This window comes from Bufo bufo, chromosome 7, assembly GCF_905171765.1.
Source record: "Bufo bufo chromosome 7, aBufBuf1.1, whole genome shotgun sequence".
In the NCBI taxonomy this organism is placed as follows: Eukaryota; Metazoa; Chordata; class Amphibia; order Anura; family Bufonidae; genus Bufo; species Bufo bufo.
In genome coordinates this window covers 42360615-42385261 of record NC_053395.1, presented here as the reverse complement: position 1 = coordinate 42385261, position 24647 = coordinate 42360615, and the positions used below count along the sequence as shown (strand labels likewise).

The window sequence follows — 24647 nt, the reverse complement described above, 5'->3', positions numbered from 1 at the left end:
TCTGGTCCTGTGAAATATCCTTTCTCATTCATTTCCCTTGAAACGTGTGGCCCTGGGTATTGTACCTGCCTTCATCTGCAGCCAAGAATATCAAGATGCTGCCTCCTGAAACATCAGCCGTCATTATCGGTGAAAACCAGAATGTTCTCACTCAACACGTCCTCGAACGCCATTGTAGGGCGCATCAAAGGACGGGGACAAACAACTAGCCACCAAATTGTACCCCGTGCCGGTAATGCTCCTCAGTCTACCTGGAAGATCTGAGTATGCAGGTTTTTTGTGTATTATTTCCAATCATGAATCGTCTTTCTGTTTGATGGAGGGCGCTGACGTGCAGAGAAGAGGATTTACAGGTAATAGTGAGTCATAGCTGGAGATTGGGCAGAGGTCGTCAATGGCTTGTGGGTAGGGGGGGTGCGTAAATGATGCATCGGGACAAGGATCCAATTCTCCCGCATGCTATTGAAACGTGTTGACAGCCTATAATGAAATGTATAAAGAGGATGACGTCTTCTCCATTCAGTATCTGGAGGCCATTCACAATTTACCGAGTTACGGGTCACATTGAAGTGCAAGGACGTCATGTCAACAGCGTCAATCACAGGCACCATGCACATAAGTGATGGAGTCATGGCTGGCAATCTGTATCTCCATTGTCAGCAGTGAAATTTCCCTAGTCTTTGTTCTTCAGTCCATCAACAGAAAAACAAAAGCAAAACAAGCATACAGAGAGAAAAGACTTGTGCTGTGCAAGGTCTGCAACTTCTAACGTTAAAGGGGTTTTCATAGAGCTTAAAGGGGTTATCCAAGACTTAGAGAGTGGCTAACCAGTGGTGGGGCTCATACTTACCTGGTCCCCTCAGCTGGGTTCCGGCTCCATTGCTCCCCGGCCGTCTATGCAGCTCCGCGATGCTCTGGCATCAACATCCTGGTGACTGTCACCCGTGTGGCATGTAACCCAGTGATGTGCTGCATGGGTGACAGGTCACCATTGCATCTAGTGATTGGCAGCAGCAGTCACGTGGGGCCCGTCAACAGGAAGTTGATACCAGAGCATCATGGAGCTGCAGAGGCGGCCGGGGAGCAATGGAGCCGGAACCCAGCAGTGGGGACCAGGTAAGTATGAACCCCACCGCAGGTCGGCCACTCTCTGAGGTCTTAGGTAACCCCTTTAATACTAAGAACTAATCTTTAGGATAGGTTATCAATATCGATTCGGGGTGGGGGGTCTGACTTGCACCCCTGTGTGAACTGGTTCCACTTCAGAACTGGCACTGTAACAGTACAGCTCCGTACACTGTGCAGTGGCTGTGAATGGTAGTGCAGCACTGTTCACTTTTAAAGAGGACCTGTCCCCTCTCCTGACATGCCTATTTTAGTAACTACTTGCATTCCGCATGTAATAACAATTCTGATTCTTATGACTCTTTGTTGAAACTGGCTGACCTGTTACATGTGCACTTGGCAGCTGAAGGCATCTGTGTTGGTCCCATGTTCATATGTGCCCGCATTGCTGAGAACAATGACGTTTTAATACATGCAAATGAGCCTCTAGGAGCAACCGGGGCGTTGCTGTTACACCTAGAGACTCTGCTCTCTCTGCAACTGCCGCGCCGTCTGCACTTTGATTGACAGGGTCAGGTGTGATCACGTTTACATTTCCAGGCTCTGTCAATCAAAGTGGAGAGGGAACGGTAGTTGCAGAGAGAGCAGAGTCTCTTGGTGTAATGACAACGCCCCCGTTGCTCCTAGAGGCTCATTTGCATATACTAAAATATGAACATGAGGCCAAGCACACATGCAACAGGTCAGCCAGTTTCATAGCTACAAATCTGCTGGCCTTTAAACATTGCTGGCCTATTCTTGGGATACATTTCACCTCCGGGACCCCCACTGATCAGCACAATGGTGAGCCCTATATTCTGAATCCTACAGGCCAAGAGCTGACACACACACTAAGGTCTGTTTTATTGCATGCTACTTTTTCTATTGGTACATTCTTGGGTTGCGGAAAGACACCAGAGAACCCAAAAGAACCCAAACAAAACTCACTGAAATATGAGAATTAGGGCTGGTGCACACATGAATGGGTCTGCAATCCAGAAGGTGTGGTGCCCATGCCTCCACACAGTGTAGTACATGCACTACTTTATTGTGGTGCGGACCATCGGATGCAGATCACGGACCCCATTTAAGTGAAACAGTCCTGCGTTCGCATACGGCGGCCCTATAGTCCACTAAATGGTCACACAATTTCGTCTAAATCAATAGTGCAAGAGAAAAGAAACTTTGTAATATATATTTTCAGAGAAAACGCCTTGTTCTCCAGTTATCAGCTCTTCTCCCCCTCTTTTCACAAACTAGCATGCTCTTCAAATTGTGTGATGAATCCATCTTGTTAAAACCAAGATGGGGGCTGTCAGCTCACTGAAGGATTGCATTACATCATCCCACAGAAGTCTATGGAGAGGGAAGGGGTGGAGGAGTGAGCAGCAGAGCGAGACAGACAGGCACAGAGGCTGGAGCTAATAGTAATTGTTAGATCTCACCCAAGTGTTTATTCACATCCATACTGATCTGTACTTTTCTATAATATCATATATGGTGAGTGAGAGAGCAGGGAGGAGAATCTGCCGTCTCCATGTGTAGTCTATGGGGAGACTAGTTTATACTGACAAGACCAGAGATAACTGAGAATCAGAGATGCAGCCTGCAGAGGAGAAAACTGCTACAAATGCCGGCTACAAGTCACATAGTGGTCAGATATAATGCTGTCACTGTTATCTGAAAGGACCTGTACTCTTTAAAGATATGACTAATATGAATAATATGGCTCTTACCCAAGTGCTAATTACCAGCCATTGGTTGGCTGTCCCATGAACAATATTCTACATTTTTCAAACCAGGACGTTGATCTGAATACTTTTGTAATTGCATGTAATTAAACATTTAGTATAGCCGCTGAGTCATTCTCTGAAATCTTTATAGCGCCACCTGCTGTTTTTTTTTTCTTCTAAATTCTCTGAGGTGGACACACATGCTCAGTGCCACCTTTCAACTGCGACCAGCTGCAGCAGAAAGTACACGCCCCCCTGGGAAAATGCATGACCCCTGCGCTGCCAGCATGAAATACATCTAACAGAGCAATTGAAGCAATGAATCTCTGGATCCATGTGAGGTACAGGGCTGGTTCTAGCTTTGTTAGAAAGAGATTGTCATGTACTATATGATGTCTGATTGTCATTTTTTACATTAATCATGGGAGAACCCTTTTCATACCACATTTTAGAAATACTAGGACCATATAATGTACGATAATACCTATAGCTGCCCACATGCAGAATGCTGCTAGACACTGGTGGGGGAACCATAATTTACAGAATAAATCCATATAATGTTCTATCGGACAGCGGACATTCCCTGGTGACTTGGGTTCCTCATACGGTAGATCCACCATATATTACTTTCTGTGCATTGGATCCCGTTATCTGACAGCTAGGACACAGGACAGAATGGGTTTCTCCTTACAGGATAACATATGGCAGCTTATAGACCCAGTAACATACCTCCACCAATGACTTCTGATAGGGGCTGTGACTGCCGGCTCGGAATAAAGTATAGAAGATGAAACCAATAGCGATGGCAATGAACGCACAGCATGGGAGCACAAACCAGACTGGGTGCGCGCCTGTAGGAAAAGAAGCGTGGCGTTAGGACTGACAGTTCTGTGGTGTCTATGACAGTTCTGTGGTGTCTATGACAGTTCTGTGGTGTGTAAGTGGGTAAGTGACTGGCTCAGTGACCTAAAACCGCAGGTGGTTATTAACAGCGGACTGGGTCACTGTTACTAGTGGGGAACCTCAAGGGTCAGTATTGGAGGGGTCACCATTACTAGTAGGTACCACAAAGGTCAGTATTGGAGGGGTCAATGTTACTAATTGGTACCACAAGGGTCAGTATTGGAGGGGTTACTGTTATTAGTGGGGAACCTCAAGGGTCAGTATTGGAGGGGTCACCATTACTAGTGGGTACCACAAGGGTCAGTATTGGAGGGGTCACTGTTACTAGTGGGTACCACAAGGGTCAGTATTAGAGGGGTTACTGTTACTAGTGGGTACCACAAGGGTCAGTATTGGAGGGGTTACTGTTACTAGTGGGTACCACAAGGGTCAGTATTGGAGGGGTCACCATTACTAGTGGGTACCACAAAGGTCAGTATTGGAGGGGTCAATGTTACTAATTGGTACCACAAGGGTCAGTATTGGAGGGGTTACTGTTACTAGTGGGGAACCTCAAGGGTCAGTATTGGAGGGGTCACCATTAGTAGTGGGTACCACAAGGGTCAGTATTGGAGGGGTCACTGTTACTAGTGGGCACCACAAGGGTCAGTATTGGAGGGGTCACTGTTACTAGTGGGTACCACAAGGGTCAGTATTGGAGGGGTCACTGTTACTAGTGGGTAAAACACAAGGGTCAGTATTGGAGGGGTCACCATTACTAGTGGGTACCACAAAGGTCAGTATTGGAGGGGTCACCATTACTAGTGGGTACCACAAGGGTCAGTATTGGAGGGGTCACCATTACTAGTGGGTACCACAAAGGTCAGTATTGGAGGGGTTACTGTTACCAATGGGTACCACAAGGGTCAGTATTGGAGGGGTTACTGTTACTAATGGGGTACCACAAGGGTCAGTATTGGAGGGGTCACCATTACTAGTGGGTACCACAAGGGTCAGTATTGGAGGGGTCACCGTTACTAGTGGGTACCACAAGGGTCAGTATTGGAGGGGTCACTGTTACTAGTGGGTACCACAAGGGTCAGTATTGGAGGGGTCACTGTTACTAGTGGGTACCACAAGGGTCAGTATTGGAGGGGTCACTGTTACTAGTGGGTACCACAAGGATCAGTATTGGAGGGGGTCACCATTACTAGTGGGTACCACAAGGGTCAGTATTGGAGGGGTCACTGTTACTAGTGGGTACCACAAGGGTCAGTATTGGAGGGGTCACTGTTACTAGTGGGTACCACAAGGATCAGTATTGGAGGGGGTCACCATTACTAGTGGGTACCACAAGGGTCAGTATTGGAGGGGTCACTGTTACTAGTGGGTACCACAAGGGTCAGTATTGGAGGGGTCACTGTTACTAGTGGGTACCACAAGGGTCAGTATTGGAGGGGTCACTGTTACTAGTGGGTAACACAAGGGTCAGTATTGGAGGGGTCACCATTACTAGTGGGTACCACAAGGGTCAGTATTGGAGGGGTTACTGTTACTAATGGGTACCACAAGGGTCAGTATTGGAGGGGTCACCATTACTAGTGGGTACCACAAAGGTCAGTATTGGAGGGGTTACTGTTACTAATGGGTACCACAAGGGTCAGTATTGGAGGGGTTACTGTTACTAGTGGGTACCACAAGGGTCAGTATTGGAGGGGTCACTGTTACTAGTGGGTAACACAAGGGTCAGTATTGGAGGGGTTACTGTTACTAATGGGTACCACAAGGGTCAGTATTGGAGGGGTTACTGTTACTAATGGGGTACCACAAGGGTCAGTATTGGAGGGGTCACCATTACTAGTGGGTACCACAAGGGTCAGTATTGGAGGGGTCACTGTTACTAGTGGGTACCACAAGAGTCAGTATTGGAGGGGTCACTGTTACTAGTGGGTACCACAAGGGTCAGTATTGGAGGGGTCACTGTTACTAGTGGGTACCACAAGGGTCAGTATTGGAGGGGTCACTGTTACTAGTGGGTACCACAAGGATCAGTATTGGAGGGGGTCACCATTACTAGTGGGTACCACAAGGGTCAGTATTGGAGGGGTCACTGTTACTAGTGGGTACCACAAGGGTCAGTATTGGAGGGGTCACTGTTACTAGTGGGTACCACAAGGATCAGTATTGGAGGGGGTCACCATTACTAGTGGGTACCACAAGGGTCAGTATTGGAGGGGTCACTGTTACTAGTGGGTACCACAAGGGTCAGTATTGGAGGGGTCACTGTTACTAGTGGGTACCACAAGGGTCAGTATTGGAGGGGTCACTGTTACTAGTGGGTAACACAAGGGTCAGTATTGGAGGGGTCACCATTACTAGTGGGTACCACAAGGGTCAGTATTGGAGGGGTTACTGTTACTAATGGGTACCACAAGGGTCAGTATTGGAGGGGTCACCATTACTAGTGGGTACCACAAAGGTCAGTATTGGAGGGGTTACTGTTACTAATGGGTACCACAAGGGTCAGTATTGGAGGGGTTACTGTTACTAGTGGGTACCACAAGGGTCAGTATTGGAGGGGTCACTGTTACTAGTGGGTAACACAAGGGTCAGTATTGGAGGGGTTACTGTTACTAATGGGTACCACAAGGGTCAGTATTGGAGGGGTTACTGTTACTAATGGGGTACCACAAGGGTCAGTATTGGAGGGGTCACCATTACTAGTGGGTACCACAAGGGTCAGTATTGGAGGGGTCACTGTTACTAGTGGGTACCACAAGAGTCAGTATTGGAGGGGTCACTGTTACTAGTGGGTACCACAAGGGTCAGTATTGGAGGGGTCACTGTTACTAGTGGGTACCACAAGGGTCAGTATTGGAGGGGTCACTGTTACTAGTGGGTAACACAAGGGTCAGTATTGGAGGGGTCACCGTTACTAGTGGGTACCACAAGGGTCAGTATTGGGGGGGTTACTGTTACTAATGGGTACCACAAGGGTCAGTATTGGAGGGGTTACTGTTACTAATGGGGTACCACAAGGGTCAGTATTGCAGGGGTCACCATTACTAGTGGGTACCACAAGGGTCAGTATTGGAGGGGTCACCGTTACTAGTGGGTACCACAAGGGTCAGTATTGGAGGGGTTACTGTTACTAGTGGGGAACCTCAAGGGTCAGTATTGGAGGGGTCACCATTACTAGTGGGTACCACAAGGGTCAGTATTGGAGGGGTCACTGTTACTAGTGGGTACCACAAGGGTCAGTATTGGAGGGGTTACTGTTACTAATAGGGTACCCCAGGGGTCAGTATTGAGGGGTTAATGTTACTTGTGAGGCCCACAGGGGTCAGTATTGGAGGGGGTTAATGTTGCACAGGGATTAGCATTTGAGGGGTCACTGTTACTACAGAAGTCAGTATTGGAGGGAGTCATTGTTACTAGTGGGGTGCAACAGAGGTCAGTATTGGAGGGGTTAATGTTGATAATGGGATACCACAGGGATTAGCACTGGAGGGGTCACTGTTACTAGTGGGAGTCAGTATTGGAGACGTCACTGTTATCAGTGGGAAATCCGATAAACAATCCGATAAACAGTGGCGTCGCCAGGGGGGGGCCAGAGGGGGCCACGGCCCCCCCTACATCATGCTGTGCCCCCCCAACTAAAATGCCCGTGCCCCCCCAAGTTAGCCGCCGCAGTCGGGCACAGCCAGGGAGATGAGCGCTTCCATTGCGCTCATCTCCATATTCATCTGCCGGCCTGTGTGCTGCGGCAGGGGAGGGAGAGGCGTGTCCCTTCCCCTTTCTCTGATAGGCTGCAGGCACTAGGCCGGCAGCCTATCAGAGGCCGCAGGCGGAGCCATACAGCGCGGGACACAGGCCGGAAGAAGAGGCCTGCATCGCATCGCTGACATAGAGGTAAGTATGATTTTTTTTTTTTTTTTTTTTACAACAGTGTTATTGGCACATTGGGGGGGGGGGGCAGCTTATTCTTGGCACATGGGGGGAGGGGGGAGGCAGCTTATTCTTGGCACATTGGGGGGGGGAGGCAGCTTATTCTTGGCACATGGGGGGGGGGGAGGCAGCTTATTCTTGGCACATTGGGGGGGGGGGGCGCAGCTTATTCTTGGCACATTGGGGGGGGCAGCTTATTCTTGGCACATTGGGGGGGGGGGGCAGCTTATTCTTGGCACATTGGGGGGGGGCAGCTTATTCTTGGCACATTGGGGGGGCAGTTTATTCTTGGCACATTGGGAGGGGCAGCTTATTACTGGCACATTGGCGGGGCAGCTTATTACTGGCACATCACATTGGGGGGGCAGCTTATTACTGGCATATTGGGGGGGCAGCTTATTATTGGCACATTGGGGGGGCAGCTTATTACTGGCACATTGGGGGGGCAGCTTATTACTGGCACATTGGGGGGGGCAGCTTATTACTGGCATATTGGGGGGGCAGCTTATTACTGGCACATTGGGGGGGCAGCTTATTACTGGCACATTGGAGGGGGCAGCTTATTACTGGCACGTGATGGAGGGGTCTTGTTATTGGCACGTGATGGGGGCACTTGTTACTGGCACGTTATTGGTGGGCACTATAGGGGCATCTACTGAGGCCACAAAGAAGGGGTATTTTATATGGGGGGCTCTGTACAGTAGCATTTTATACTGGGACAAATTATGGTGGGTACTATGGGGAAGGGGGGAGAGGAGTACTATGGAGTCATCTACCGGGGCACTAAGAAGGGGTATTTTATACTTGCAAATTATGGGGGACACTGAGGGCATCTACTGGGGCACTATATATGGGGCATTTTATACTGGTACATTATGGGGGGCACTAGGAGGGAAGGGGGAGAGGAGCACTATGGGGGCATTTACTGGGGGCACTATATAGGGGTATTTTACACTGGCCCATTAAGGGGACATTAGCTCACCTGGGGGCATTACAAGGGGGTATTTTTGCACTGTCACATTATAAGGAGAATTATTTCTACTGGGGGGGCATTAAGGTGGGCTTTATTACTCCCCCATGGTATGAGCCCCCTAGTAGCAGCACCAGCCTCTCCCTGCTCTGCTATCCCTCTGCCCCTTCTCCAAATCCTTATTATGAAATCTTTCTCATTAGGATGAAACAGAACATCAGCTCCGCCGAGCCCCCGGCCAATGTGGTGAAGTGGCGTCCGAGATCCCCAAGGGCCAAGCCAAGTAACTGTAAGTTTTCATGTGAAATATGTTTGTTATACACATATAGCCTACACTGTGCCCCACAATGTACAGTATACCGCTACACTGTGCCCCACAATGTACAGTATACCTCTACACTGTGCCACACAATGTACAGTATACCTCTACACTGTGCCACACAATATACAGTATACCTCTACACTGTGCCACACAATATACAGTATACCGCTACACTGTGCCACACAATATACAGTATACCTCTACACTGTGCCACACAATATACAGTATACCTCTACACTGTGCCACACAATATACAGTATACCGCTACACTGTGCCACACAATATACAGTATACCTCTACACTGTGCCACACAATATACAGTATACCTCTACACTGTGCCACACAATATACAGTATACCGCTACACTGTGCCACACAATATACAGTATACCTCTACACTGTGCCACACAATATACAGTATACCTCTACACTGTGCCACACAATATACAGTATACCGCTACACTGTGCCACACAATATACAGTATACCGCTACACTGTGCCACACAATATACAGTATACCGCTACACTGTGCCACACAATATACAGTATACCTCTACACTGTGGAGTCTGTTCTATAAGCACCCTTGTTCTGTGGCGGTGGACAGAAAATAATCTGGAAGTGCCCCTCCCGAGACCAGCCTCTGGATCCGCCACTGGACCGCTCACAGGAGTGTACATTTCTTCTAAACTGTAATCCGTATCCTCTGACTTGCAGAAATCAGCACTCGCTCGGTAACAACTAACAGGCAGTACCTGAAGGCTGTAGCCTGGCCCTGTTATCGAAGCTAGCCGAGTGGTGTAAGGTTAAGGTACTAGTAGAGATGAGCGGCCCTTGAATCCGGATTTAAAGTTAGTTACTGCAGGATATGGATTACAGTTTAGAAATGTCAAATGTACACTCCTGTGAGCGGCGGGGAGGGAGATCTGTGGATGACACTGTTATAGAGAGGGGGATCTGTGGATGACACTGTTATAGAGAGGGGGATCTGTGGATGACACTGTTATAGAGAGGGGGATCTGTGGATGACACTGTTATAGAGGGGGAAATGGGGATGACCCTGTCATGGGGTGGATCTGTGGATGACACATATAGCATAAGATGCTATATACGGTATGTGTCATCCACAGATCCCCCCCCCATAGCAGTGTCATCCACAGATCCCCCTCCCTATAAAAGTGTCATCCACAGGCAGCTAGGACATGTTGAAATCTGAGTGATTTTTTTTTTTTTTTTTTTTAAACCACAGACAGCAGGACTTTTCTTCCCTGTTGCGGTTTTAGGTATTGGGTAAAGTATTGCAGCATTTCTAAGCGTACTTGTGTAAATGTATCGTTATAGCTGCCCCCCCTACTTTTGTCCTGGCCCCCAGTGTGCCCCCCCAAAATTTGAAAGCTAGAGACGCCACTGCCGATAAACAGTCCGAGGTCGGGGCAGGCAGTTCAGGGTCAGTACAAAGAACAGTCAGAGGTCAGGTCAGGCATTGAAGGGTCAAATCCAGAAGTAGATGAAACAGGCAAACAAGATAATGGCAGCATACTAGAAGATATTACTCAGGCACCTCCTAGAGGGGAAGGGACTAACATAATCCAGGGTGGACAGCCATGGGCTGGAGAAGGTGCAAGCACCCTGCCCTTCAAGAGCTGTAGAGAGAGCGTACGAGCGCTCTATAGGTAGTGAGAGGCATTGCCGGCAGGAAGGAAGCCTCGGCCTGAAGAAGGGAACATCTCTATTGCTCATTCATCACTGAAGAATGTCATAGATTACCATCCATGTCTTACCTGGAGAGGTGACGGTGATACTCTGATGTCCTGACAACCTGCTGACTTTATTCTGGGCTTTTACACTCAAGCAATAATGTCCGGCAGATCTGAACTGAAATCTTATAATGCTGGTAGTGCCATTTATCACCACTGGGTGGCACTCTTCTCCTTCCAAAGAGACACAGTCAGACTTGATTAGCCAGCAGACTGTCAAAGGGGGGCTGAAAGATGAAGGATCATGTCATCGATTTCATCTCAATCACCACTTTAAATCTTGAAACATTTCTAAAATAATTAGACATGTATTTTTATATATTCAGTCATCTTGTCCATAATCCTACACAGTTTTATTTAGGTTCACCTTAGAAGATTGTTTAAATATCCCAGATATACAGTAGATAACTCTGCCTTAAAGGCAACCTGTCTTCAAATACACCGCCTCTGCACTGCCGTCACAGCGCTTTACAGCATGGTAATAACTCTAGTCACTCCGTTTTACCATTACAAGCCAGCTCCAGCGGCAGATGAAGCCTGGGCCAGTACACCTCTCTTCACTGCGCATGCGTCATATTCTGCTGGTGCTGGCTTGGAATTACAGAGGAGCAAATTATTGGAAAATTCGATTTGCCTGCTTCGCCGAATTTTACCGAAAAGTTTGCTTTGTGACAAATTACTTCGTCACAAAGCGCATTTCTTTGTAAGTGCAATGACAGGGAGCGACGGTTGCGCTGCTTACCCGTCATTGTATCTGGCAGATGCTGCGTTCATACATGATCGAGGCATCTGATATTAATAACAGAGTAAAATAAAAAATACTTACCTGATCCATTTGCTCGCAACGGACCGGCCGTCGCCATCTCGCTTGAAGATCTAGGGCGAAATCTCGCGTGACCCGAGATAATGTCATCACGCCGGTCAGACTGCTCACGGATTTCGTGTGAGATATTCAAGCAAGATGGCGGCGCCTGGCCCATTGAGAGCAAATGGATCAGGTAAGTATGATTTTTTTTTAGTTTTTTACACTTTTTCAGGTTAAATCGATTCGCTGCCACAAAGCACCAGGAAATTCGGCTTTGCGGCGAATCTAATTTATCCTGAAATTCAGATGGAAGTCAACTTTGTGGACTTCGATTCGCTCAACACTACCTGTAATGCCAAGACTGACTGTACTCCTGAGACTGGGAACAATTCCATGACACAGCCAGCAAGTTCTACTTTATAACTTTACTTTTTCCTTTGAGCTCCAAGGCCCATTTGAGAAAGTTACTCCATCCAGTACGACACTATGCATTCTTTCCAGCTATATAGTTATAGGTAAACTTGGGGCATGTTATGGTCTTTTGGGGGTTCCTATATTTGATAATAGGTAAATTGAATAATTTAAATGTCTCCCACATTCCAATTAAATTGTATTATTATGGAACTGCCATAGGATCAGACAAGCCCACCAAAGTACCAAAAAGTTTCAAAAGGGTTTCTCGAGACCCCCAAGAATGCAGGTAGGTAGAGGCAGGGGGTGTCCTGTTTGATCCTCCACTGTTACAGCGCTGCTGCTCTGATGCTCCATGCCGGTCTCTGTTTCTGGAGCTGTAGTCTCCGACTACCCCATTTGATCGCTGCAGCCTGTCACTGGCCTCAGTGGTCAGGTAGGTGGACAGGGACGTCATTGATGGAGCGCCGGTCTCTCGGCAGCTGTGATGACTACCCCACATGACCACTGAGCACCGGCACTGGATCGGACAGGTTAGTAAGGCTTTATGAACACTTCTCCGCTATTATTCACACACTAGTAGTGACATAGACAGGTTTCTATACCACAAAACCTGCGTCAGCAAATCTCATCTGGAAGCAGGACGTGCCGCATATGCCCTTTACCTCTTCCTTCCTCTTCTGTCATCTGTCAGATCGGCATAAGGCAATGCTCTCGTGACTTGTGTCACTTGTAATGGCCACACGCTGGGTGTTATATATTAGGCAGACAGGGCAAAGTACAGTACGTCCCAGGTGCTGTTTGGTAAATGGGAAGAACATCTACAATGTCATAGATTAAGACCACTTTCACACAGGGGGATCATTTACTTACATCGCTATGCCAGTTTTTGGGGTAAAAAAGTCTTAAAGGGGTTGTCTGGGTTCAGACCTGAACCCGGACATCCCTCCATTTCCCCCCCGGCAGCCCCCCTGACTTGAGCATTGGAGCAGTTCATGCTCCGATGTTCTCCTTTGCCCTGAGGTAAATCGCGCAGGGCAAAGACATTTTCAGGAGTTCTGGTGTCGAAGCGGGGCTCTTTTTAGTTTTTTGATCATTGCACAATCACTTTACAAGCGCTGCGGCGATAAAAAAATCTGTTTTGATATTTTTTATCAATTGCAGCGGCCTCCGGTACTTCGCTAGCCTCCCCTTTGTAAGACAGGCTTGCTTTTTTTCTTGGGTAGTCTCAGGGAATACCCCTAAATTTAGTAGTCCAAATGTCAAACAGGGGGTATTCTTCTGAGGAGGCCTTCAGGATTCTGACCCAGTCGGATGAGGAGTGGGAACCCTCATCTGACGAATCTAGCGGGTCAGAATATGAACCTGTAGAAAGCAGTGGCTCTCTGACCCAAAGTTCGGACGAGGGGGTTGAGGTCCCTGATACCACCAGGCGTACCCGGCCCCGTGTCGCTAGACCACAGGTTGTGCAGAATCCGTTTCAAGGGCAGCAGAGTGGGGCTGGCGCTGTCAGATTACGTGGTGAGGCATACACCAGCAGCGCAGCCCATCTTGGACCTAGTACCAGCACTGCCGTACAACATGGTGAAGTGGCGAGCACCAGAAGGGCAGTTGAAGCTGGTACGGTGTCACGTGCAATAGTTACCCCGTCGCAGCCACCGCAAAGACAGGCCCGTAGAGCCCCTAGAGTCCCTGAGGTGCTGGCAAACCCTGATTGGCAGTCACCAACTTCAGCCGCACCTGTAGTACCCCCTTTCACCGCCCAGTCTGGAGTTCGGGTTGAGACGGCTCAGATCAGTACGGCCCTGGGATTTTTTGAGCTGTTCTTGACTGCGGAGCTCTTGGATTTAGTCGTGGCAGAAACAAATCTGTATGCCACTCAATTTATAGCCGCCAACCCGGGAAGCTCTTATGCCCAGTCTTTCTGGTGGAAACCAGTCCAAGTTTCCGAATTTAAAATTTTTCTGGGCCTTCTCCTGAACATGGGTCTAACCAAAAAGCATGAATTGCGGTCATATTGGTCCACGAACCCGATTCATCACATGCCCATGTTCTCTGCTGCTATGTCCAGGACACGTTTTGAGGCCATCCTGCATTTCCTGCACTTTAGCGACAACACCACCTCCCGTCCCAGATGCCACCCAGCTTTTGACCGGCTCCACAAAATTCGGCCCCTCATAGACCACTTCAACCAGAAATTTGCAGATTTGTATACCCCTGAGCAAAACATCTGCGTAGACGAGTCCCTAATACATTTTACCGGGCGCCTTGGCTTCAAACAATACATCCCAAGCAAGCGCGCCCGGTATGGGGTCAAATTGTATAAGCTCTGTGAAAGGGCCACAGGCTATACCCACAAATTTCGGATCTATGAGGGAAAAGATCAGACCCTGGAGCCGGTTGGTTGCCCTGACTACCTGGGGAGCAGTGGGAAGACAGTCTGGGACTTGGTGTCACCCTTATTTGGCAAGGGGTACCATCTTTATGTGGACAATTTTTACACAAGTGTGGCCCCTCTTCAGGCATTTGTTCCTAGAACAGATTGGCTGCTGTGGCACCGTGCGACCTAGTCGCCGGGGGCTTCCTCCAACGGCTCGTTACCACCCGTCTTGAAAGGGGGGAGAGGGCTGCCTTGTGTAACGAAGAACTGCTCGCAGTGAAATGGAGAGACAAGCGTGACGTTTACATGCTCTCCTCCATTCACACAGACACGACAATCCAAATTGAACGGGCAACCCGTGTCATTGAAAAGCCCCTCTCAGTCCACGACTATAATGCGCTCATGGGAGGGGTGGACTTCAATGACCAGATGTTGTCTCCGTATTTAGTTTCCCGACGCACCAGACGCTGGTATAAGAAGGTGTCTGTATATTTAATTCAATTGGCTGCCTATAATAGTTTTGCACTCTACAGTAAGGCTGGGAGAACAGGATCCTTCCTCAAATTTCAGGAAGAGATCATCGCGAACCTCCTGTATCCAGGAGGTTCCGTGGCCCCATCCACCAGTGTAGTGAGCCGTCTACACGAGCGACATTTCCCCAGTGTCGTTCCTGGTACCTCAAACCGACCGCCACCCCGAAAAAAATGTCGTGTCTGTAGCAGGAGTGGAATAAGGCGTGACACCCGCTATTTCTGTCCTGACTGCCCTGACCACCCTGCCCTATGCTTTGGTGAGTACCACACACAGGTACACTTAGCATAGGGATTGCATCTCACAGGACAGGCACACAGGGCTATTAGGGCCCTTTCTCTCACAGCTGCTGCAAACCTCTCCTTTCACCTGGGATAAAGTGCATAATGTACTTCGCCACATCTTTGGGCGATTTGCACATTGTCCCATGGGGAAGGAGAGGTTTGTCCTATAAAAGGTAAAAAAAAAAAACAAAAAAAAAAACACCAGTAAGCATGTCATTTTACATATACCCATGCTGGGTGAGAGAAATATCTTGGTCAAATGCCAACTTTGTATAAAAAAATGGGAAAAGTTGTCTTTTGCCAAGATATTTCTCTCACCCAGCATGGGTATATGTAAAATGACACCCCAAAACACATTGCCCAACTTCTCCTGAGTACGGCGATACCAGATGTGTGACACTTTTTTGCAGCCTAGGTGGGCAAAGGGGCCCATATTCCAAAGAGCACCTTTCGGATTTCACCGGCCATTTTTTACAGATTTTGATTTCAAACTACTTTGAACGCATTTGGGCCCCTAAAATGCCAGGGCAGTATAACTACCCCACAAGTGACCCCATTTTGGAAAGAAGACACCCCAAGGTATTTCGTGATGGGCATAGTGAGTTCATGGAAGTTTTTATTTTTTGTCACAAGTTAGTGGAATATGAGACTTTGTAAGAAAATAAAAAAAATCATCATTTTCCGCTAACTTGTGACAAAAAATAAAAAGTTCTATGAACTCACTATGCCCATCAGCGAATACCTTAGGGTGTCTACTTTCCGAAATGTCATTTGTGGGGTGTTTGTACTGTCTGGGCATTGTAGAACCTCAGGAAACATGACAGGTGCTCAGAAAGTCAGAGCTGCTTCAAAAAGCGGAAATTCACATTTTTGTACCATAGTTTGTAAACGCTATAACTTTTACCCAAACCATTTTTTTTTTTTACCCAAACATTTTTTTTTTATCAAAGACATGTAGAACAATAAATTTAGAGAAAAATTTATATATGGATGTCGTTTTTTTTGCAAAATTTTACAACTGAAAGTGAAAAATGTCATTTTTTTGCTAAAAAAACTTAAATTTCGATTAATAACAAAAAAAGTAAAAATGTCAGCAGTAGGGGTGCACCGAAATTCCGGCAGCCGAAAATATCGGCCGAAAATGTACCTAATCCATTTCGGACGATATTGTTACATATCGACCGAAAATATGGGGTGTAGGATTTGTCACCCACCATCTGCGGGCGGGCGCCGGGCGGGCGGTTTACTGCATCTTTATTTTACCTTACAATCGTGACGCTCCAGTAAGAACTCTGCAGGCAGAGCGGAGGGCGGCGTAACGTCACTTACTCACGTGACGCCCCTGCTCCGCCTCCTTCATTCATAAAGTGGGCGGAGCAGGTGCGTCACGTGAGTAAGTGACGTTACGCCGCCCTCCGCTCTGCCTGCAGAGTTGTTACTGGAGCGTCACGATTGTAAGGTAAAATAAAGATGCAGTGAGTGATGCTGTGAGCAGCAGGGCCGGGGCTGTTATGGGTAGGGGGATCGGTCTATGGCCCTGCTATGGGGAGGGGGGATCTGTGCACTGCTATGGGGAGGGGGGATCTGTGCACTGTTATGGGGAAAGGGATCTGTGCACTGTTATGGGGAAAGGGATCTGTGCACTGTTATGCCCATAACAGTGCACATATCCCCCCCCCTCCATAACAGCGCCACCCACAGATCCCCCTCTCCATAACAGAGCCACCCACAGATCCCCCTCTCCATAACAGCGCCACCCACAGATCCCCCTCTCCATAACAGCGCCACCCACAGATCCCCCTCTCCATAACAGCGCCACCCACAGATACCCCTCTCCATAACAGCGCCACCCACAGATCCCCCTCTCCATAACAGCGCCACCCACAGATACCCCTCTCCATAACAGCGCCACCCACAGATCCCCCTCTCCATAACAGCGCCACCCACAGATCCCCCTCTCCATAACAGCGCCACCCACAGATCCCCCTCTCCATAACAGCGCCACCCACAGATCCCCCTCTCCATAACAGCGCCACCCACAGATCCCCCTCTCCATAACAGCGCCACCCACAGATCCCCCTCTCCATAGCGCCACCCACAGATCCCCCTCTCTATAACAGAGCCACCCAGATCCCCCTCTCCATAACAGCGCCACCCACAGATCCCCCTCTCCATAACAGCGCCACCCACAGATCCCCCTCTCCATAACAGCGCCAATCATTAAAAAAAAAGTATTTTAAAAGTATTTGGGCAAAAAGGCAGTTTCGGTTTCGGTTTTCGGTCAAGGGCATCCTGAATTTTCGGTTTCGGTTTCGGACCAGAATTTTCATTTCGGTGCACCCCTAGTCAGCAGCAATGAAATACCACCAAATGAAAGCTCTATTAGTGAGAAGAAAAGGAGGTAAAATTCATTTGGGTGGTAAGTTGCCTGACCGAGCAATAAACGGTGAAAGTAGTGTAGGTCAGAAGTGTAAAAAGTGGCCTGGTCATTAAGGGTGTTTAAGCTATAGGGGCTGAAGTGGTTAAACACGTGCTAAAATATTTTGTCACGGGGCATTTTTGCGCCATGCTCACCACCTGGTCCAGGCAGCTCAGGCCCATTTACTTGAAAGAGACTGGGCTGAGCCCAGACCAGGGATCAGCAACCATTGACACTCCAGCTGTTGTGAAACTACAACTCCCAGCATGCAAACTTACACGGCTGTTCTTGTAACTCCCACAAAAGTGAAAGGAGGATTCAGAGAGTTGTAGTTTCAGAAGAGCTGGAGTGCCGGAGGTTGCTGATCCCTGGCCTAGACCATGGGCCCAATGAATGTGACATCACTGATTTAGGGCTTGTTCACACGACCGTGCCGTGTTTTGCGGTCCGCAAAACACAGATGCCGCCGGTGTCCCTTACGCAATTTGCGGAATGGAACAGCCGGCCCTTTATAGAAATGCCAATTCTTGTCCGCAAAACGGACAAGAATAGGACATGACTTATCATTTTTGCGGGGCCACGGAACGGAGCAACGGATGCGGACAGCACACGGAGTGCTATCCGTATCTTTTGCGGCCCCATTAAAGTGAATGGGTCCGCCCCCGAACCGCAAAAAATGCGGCTTAGATGCGGAAACAAACCACGGTCGTGTGAATGAGCCTTAGGAAGAGGCCTAGCCTCTCACTGGTGCACGACAGCCTCTTCACACTCCTGGGATGCTGGTAGTTGGACCCCCACCGATCAGATATGGATGAATAATCCTGAGGATAGGCTGTCAATATGAGACTCCTGGAAAGCCCCTTAAAATTGCTTGGACTCCAGACTGATACATTGTAGCAAACAGAACAGGAGACAGACGTGCTGATGACGTATTGGCAACATGTAACCAATCTACAGTACGTAGAAAATCGTCACCCTATTAATTTTACAGGTCGCCCTTACCTTCCACAGATATGCAGAGACATGTTGACTCGTTGCCTGGTGGTGGTCTCTTTAGGGCCGGCGATGGTGATACTACTTATAACATCTGGAAACCAAAAAATGTATAACTTGTAAACTTTCCTTATTCTATGTCCTGATCCTATGATGTTCCAATAATCCAGAATACCTGATAATCTGGCTTTAGTGGCAGTAGTGTTAGTAGAGGCCCATAGTAATAATAAGGCCCCTTTCACACAGGCACAGGCGAGATTTCCGCGCGGGCGCAATGCGTGAGGTGAACGCATTGCACCCGCACTGAATCTGGACCCATTCATTTCTATGGGGCTGTGCACATGAGCAGTGATTTTCACGCATCACTTGTGCGTTGCGTGAAAATCGCAGCATGCTCTATTTTGTGCGTTTTTCACGCAACGCAGGCCCCATAAAAGTGAATGGGGCTGCGCGAAAATCGCAAGCATCCGCATTACAATGTTTTGCACTCGCGCTGAAAAATCACGCATTTTCCCGCAATGCACCCGCACCTTATCAGGGCCAAAAACATGACGCCCGTGTGAAAGAGGCCTAACTGTAGAGCAGTAATGGTGAGTGTAAGAGAATCTTCCTGTTCGTTGCTGCTTTGCCATAGAGAGCAGCAGCAGGAAGAGAGACCGGAGTCTCCTCATACAGCTGATTGGTGGGGGTCCTGGGCTTCGGACCCCCACCGATCTGATATTGATGACCTATCCTGAAGACAGGTCATCAATATTAAAAGCCCAGAGAACCCCTTTAGGGTCGTCTGGTGTAAAAATAGTTGCTCAGGGCCTTTTTGCAATTATTTTACCACTTGTGTGACAATAATTTGTCACACATGCGTTTTACGCCATGTACAACTGATAGGCGGGATGCGGGTGTAGCTGTGGGGGTTTTGGGGGTCGTGCCAAGACCAGAGTACAAATTTACTAGTAATTTACTACTAATTTACTACATATTTACTCCCGGGTGCAAAGACTGCCATATACAGTATGTGCCTAATTTCTGATAAGGCGCACGCATACTACGGTAGTGCAGGGGGGGCAACTAAGACGGGTGTAAAAAGTTATCTTAGTAAATGTCCCCCAATGAATTAAAGGGTTAGGAACTAATTTAATCCACAAGTGAGAAGAAGAAGATTGTCTGGTAAGTAGGCCAAATGAGCCTCAGGAAGAAAAAACCTTGACACCCACTTTACATTTTCTCAGTGGAAAGGAATATGACTTTAAAGAGGACCTGTCCCCTCTCCTGACATGCCTGGTTTAGTAACTAATTGCATTTCCGATGTAATAACATTTCTGGAGCATCTCTTTTTATGACTCTATGTTTCACCATTCCTTTATTATTCCTGCGAGAAGTCATGAATGAAATACTAGCAGCTTGTAATGAAGGTCCTGCTGGATGTTACCAGATGGGGGCGTGTCCCTGACACTATCCAATCAGTGCTGCCACCAAGAAAGAGATGTCGTTTGGCAGCAGCCAAAGGAATATAAAAGGGAAAAGAAGAGCAATACGGCATTTTGCACATTTACCTTGTAGTGTCAGGACAGCTGTGAAGATTCCGGATTTTTTATCAGAATGTCTTTGGTATTTGGCATCATGGAGATGAGCAGTGACGTGAAGGGACACTTTATAGTCTCCTGGTGATGGGTAGTTGTGATGAACAAAAGGATCTGATGACAAAACTGAATTCCTGAAAATAAAATACACAAATGCTATATATATATATACACACCAAGATGAAAAGTAATAGCAGCACACACTAAATGCCAGGTGCTAAATCCTTGATCTGGATATATGAAATCCCCAAACAATGATGAAGGTAACGACACCTAATGAACAGCTCAAAAGTACATAAGTGTCATGCACAATCACATACAACCACACCAATTAAATGTGCACAGCATAGATAGTCAAATATTGTCTTTATTAGTACAAATCAAAATCTTTACATAAATGAACAGAGGATAAAAAATACACAGGAACAAACAGGACCATATAACTGGATCACAAGTAAATGTTAACTACAGTCCAAGCTGTATACTGATGCTGGAACAGATATCTAGTAATACCAATATAAAACCCTGAGCTAGGATACAATATACCATAAGTATATACCAGCAAGTAAATATATATATATATGTAAAGGGCATAGTGCCGAAGCAATCAATAGACAACAATAAAAAGTGGGATTTCTTGCCTTATAAATGGGGTTGGGACCATCAGTTGCGTTGAGGAGAAGTCAGGTGGATACACAGCTGATAGTCCTACTGAATAGACTGTTAGAATTTGTATTATGGCAAGAAAAAAGCAGCTAAGTAAAGAAAAACGAGTGGCCATCATTACTTTAAGAAATGAAGGTCAGTCAGTCAGCCGAAAAATTGGGAAAACTTTGAAAGTAAGGGCTATTTGACCATGAAGGAGAGTGATGGGGTGCTGCGCCAGATGACCTGGCCTCCACAGTCACCGGACCTGAACCCAATCAAGATGGTTTGGGGTGAGCTGGACCGCAGAGTGAAGGCAAAAGGGCCAACAAGTGCTAAGCATCTCTGGGAACTCCTTCAAGACTGTTGGAAGACCATTTCAGGGGACTACCTCTTGAAGCTCATCAAGAGAATGCCAAGAGTGTGCAAAGCAGTAATCAAAGCAAAAGGTGGCTACTTTGAAGAACCTAGAATATGACATATTTTCAGTTGTTTTACACTTGTTTGTTATGTATATAATTCCACATGTGTTAATTCATAGTTTTGATGCCTTCAGTGTGAATCTATAATTTTCATAGTCATGAAAATAAAGAAAACTCTTTGAATGAGAAGGTGTGTCCAAACTTTTGGTCTGTACTGTATATATATTTACTTGCTGGTATATACTTATGGTATATTGTATCCTAGCTCAGGGTTTTATATTGGTATTACTAGATATCTGTTCCAGCATCAGTATACAGCTCGGACTGTAGTTAACATTTACTTGTGATCCAGTTATATGGTCCTGTTTGTTCCTGTGTATTTTATCTGCTGTTCCTTGATGTAAAGATTTTGATTTGTACTAATAAAGACAATATTTGACTATCTATGCTGTGCACATTTAATTGGTGTGGTTGTATGTGATTGTGCATGGCACTTATGTACTTTTGAGCTGTTCATTAGGATTCATTTTTCCCGCAGGCATTAATTTGTTTTTCTTGCAGAGGTTTTTCAATTCCATTATAATGGATTTTTTGGCTCGGGAAACCTCTTGGAGATCCCGGGCAGAAGCAATTTTTAATCAAAGCGGTATTAATACACAGGATGTGGAACAACAAAAGAACACACGTGAACTGAAGGGGGCCTTCAAAAATCTCCTACATAAACGACTAAGAATATAGTGGAATAAGACTTCCATGGAACAGTATGTACTAAAAAATGTAATCCCTTGAGGATTAAAGGGTGCAAATTTTCCCTCTTATGGGTTGGAAGTGGACCAACTGAACCCTAAGTGGGAAGAGGCATGTAATAATTGTTCAACTACTTTTATGAAATTGCTTATTTCGGCTAATGATGTGATGTTGGTAGAGATCGATAAAGACTTAGTGAGTACGGAGACACAGCTCAAGCAAGCGATCAGCAATACAGATTTTGAAACCTTTAAAAATGAGATGGAGGAAGCCCACAATGCGTGGGAAGAACAGATTAAAGAGCGTAAAGCCAATACATTTCTAATCTCCAAGATTATGGGCAGAACCGTGTTTACAAATGGAAACAAAATAGATGGGATCCACGTAGCAGGAGTGTGTCCGTGTCTTCCCATTTTTCTACAGATGCTGAGGGAGCCAATCATGATGCTGGTTCCAAGGTATGGTGGGAAACAGAAGATCCGTCTCTCTAATAAAAGACACCGTACAGGAGAATCTGGTCACTCAAGACCACAGGTAATCAATCTATCGGATGTAGTCTTGACAGAGACACAAATAGAGGTTTGTACTTTGTCGCGGTAACTAAATTTGATCTTTTCACAGCAGTAAAAGACCTTAATTTATTCGCACGGAACTTGATGTTTAAAGAAATCTTTCATAAGGAGGGCGAGGATATAGCTGCGTTTACTAAAGAAGAACAGGGAGCCATACAAACTTTATGTGACTTATCGGATGAACAAGACCAAGGTCCGGTAAGTCACTATTGCCAAAATCTAAGAATTTTCCATCCACTTCACTCTATCCTAATATAGACATCTTTGTCAAATTAGTGACAGAAGACCTGAAGGGTATCTCGGCCGGGATTCAGAATGATAACTTAAACAAACAACAACGGATTGCAGTTAAACAATTGAGCAAAATGAAAAACTTGATTATCAAACCCTCCGATAAAAGGAGTTAATGTTGTCATCTGGCCAGTAAATCTATATGAGAGAGAGGCATATCGCCAACTACGTGATTCTAGATGCTATAAAAAGCTAACTTTCAATCCATTAACTGCCTTTCAGGTTGAACTTGGCAAGATACTTCATGTAGCCTATGATAAGGGTATAATCAACCAAAAAGAATTAAGATAGATAGATAAGAGATAGGTAGATAGAAAGATAAATAGAGCGCATAGGGCTTAGGTATTATAGCTCAGACTAGGCCATCAATGTAGGATTATTTGGGGTCAAATCTGAGGGACCACCATTGAGGACAAAGGCCACGCTTACTAGAAATCCCTGCTCCCTTCACAGCGGTACTTGACTCAGTGCTTCTCTTATTCTATGTGGCTATTTCTGGTACTGCAGCTCTATTCACCTGAATGGGCCTAAGCAATAGCCCTGCCTACAGAGTCCCACAGACCCTCGTTATAAAGCAGCTCTGCTGAACACGTGGGTCTCTGTATGGAGAAATTGGCCCTCGCCATGAACTCTTATTTTATTATTGCCGATGGATAATCTATGAATAGAGCAATGGATTTTGCATCCATCACGGTGCGCTGTGCAGTTTTTGCAGAGTTCTTTGAAACTGAATTGATTTTTTTTTCTAGAGCTCTGTTTTGTACTGTTTCATGGTTACTCCGGGAAATGTATGAGTAAATTGACAGCAGAGACCTACCATTATCCTTGTCAGTAGGACATGTCCTTACACAATATGACACTGCCGACGCGGACTGGTCAGTGTATAGGGATGCATCTTATTAAAAAGTGGAGTGTTAGCCCCAGAGGAATAGATGAATGGAGAGTTTTTGTGTTTGTCTTGCTCAGTCAGTTCCTAATCTCTGAATCCTCCCCTACATACAAGTCATTCTCCAGCACAAGCACTTCTATGTGGATTATTGATTAGATGTGTTACTAAGGTACTGACAGAGGGCGCAGCTGGCTGCATAAAGCCGAGTCGGGCTGCGCCAACCCGCAGCAGATTTTTCTGTAAAATCGTACTATTGTTAGCTTCCAAGGTTGGACGTGACTGGGATGCCTACGGCCACCCATGCTGTCTGGCCGTTCCCTAAGGGTTCATGCCCTAGGCCACTTTAGAGCTCTGCATGAAGCCGCAATCGGGCGCAAATACCAGTCTATGGGCCCACAATGCGCCAATTTCATATGCAGCAGATGGACAAAAAAAATTGGCATGCTTTATTGCATGCTGTAAGGTGTATCTTGGGGCTGTATGGCGGCACCCTACTGCACAGAATTGTGTGTAAATGAGGCCTTACTTACAAGCACAGGTAAAACGACCACTGTTCTCTGTACTGACAAACCTGTCATCGAAGGTCCATCTGTAGGTGAACGCAGCCGACTTAAAGAAGTCACTTGGGTCGTGAATGAGGAAAGATAATGTCACATTGCTGTTCGTAGCCAAGAAGAAGCCGTCTCTCCAGTGTGTGCCGTTTCTGTCCGCCTGTGACACCGCGAGACGCCCCACAATTCCTCCTGCGGAGTAAATCATTATGTCAGTCTATGATAATCAGTCCTATCTTCTGTAAATCAGTACAACAAAAAGCTCTACAGCATTGTAATTAGGGCTGCAGTAAACGATTATTTTAGAAATCGAGAATTCTATCGATTATTTTTTACGATTAATCGAGTAATCTAATAAGAATAAAATGAATTAATAGACTGTTTTCATTTATAAAAACTCATCAGACCCCCTATCAT

At 46.6% G+C, this 24647-nt stretch overlaps 1 protein-coding gene across 1 annotated transcript in view; it reads right to left on the bottom strand.

Moving 5' to 3' along the window:
- TMEM130 (transmembrane protein 130) overlaps positions 1 to 24647 on the bottom strand; it is a 41134-nt gene that overhangs the window by 1611 nt on the left and 14876 nt on the right. The window contains exons 3-7 of the mRNA XM_040441430.1: positions 24251 to 24422; positions 20087 to 20247; positions 18546 to 18630; positions 10738 to 10940; positions 3567 to 3688 (exon numbers count right to left, since the gene is read on the bottom strand). Of these exons, the coding sequence (XP_040297364.1) occupies positions 3567 to 3688; positions 10738 to 10940; positions 18546 to 18630; positions 20087 to 20247; positions 24251 to 24422 (743 nt within the window). The remainder of the gene's footprint in view (positions 1 to 3566; positions 3689 to 10737; positions 10941 to 18545; positions 18631 to 20086; positions 20248 to 24250; positions 24423 to 24647) is intronic.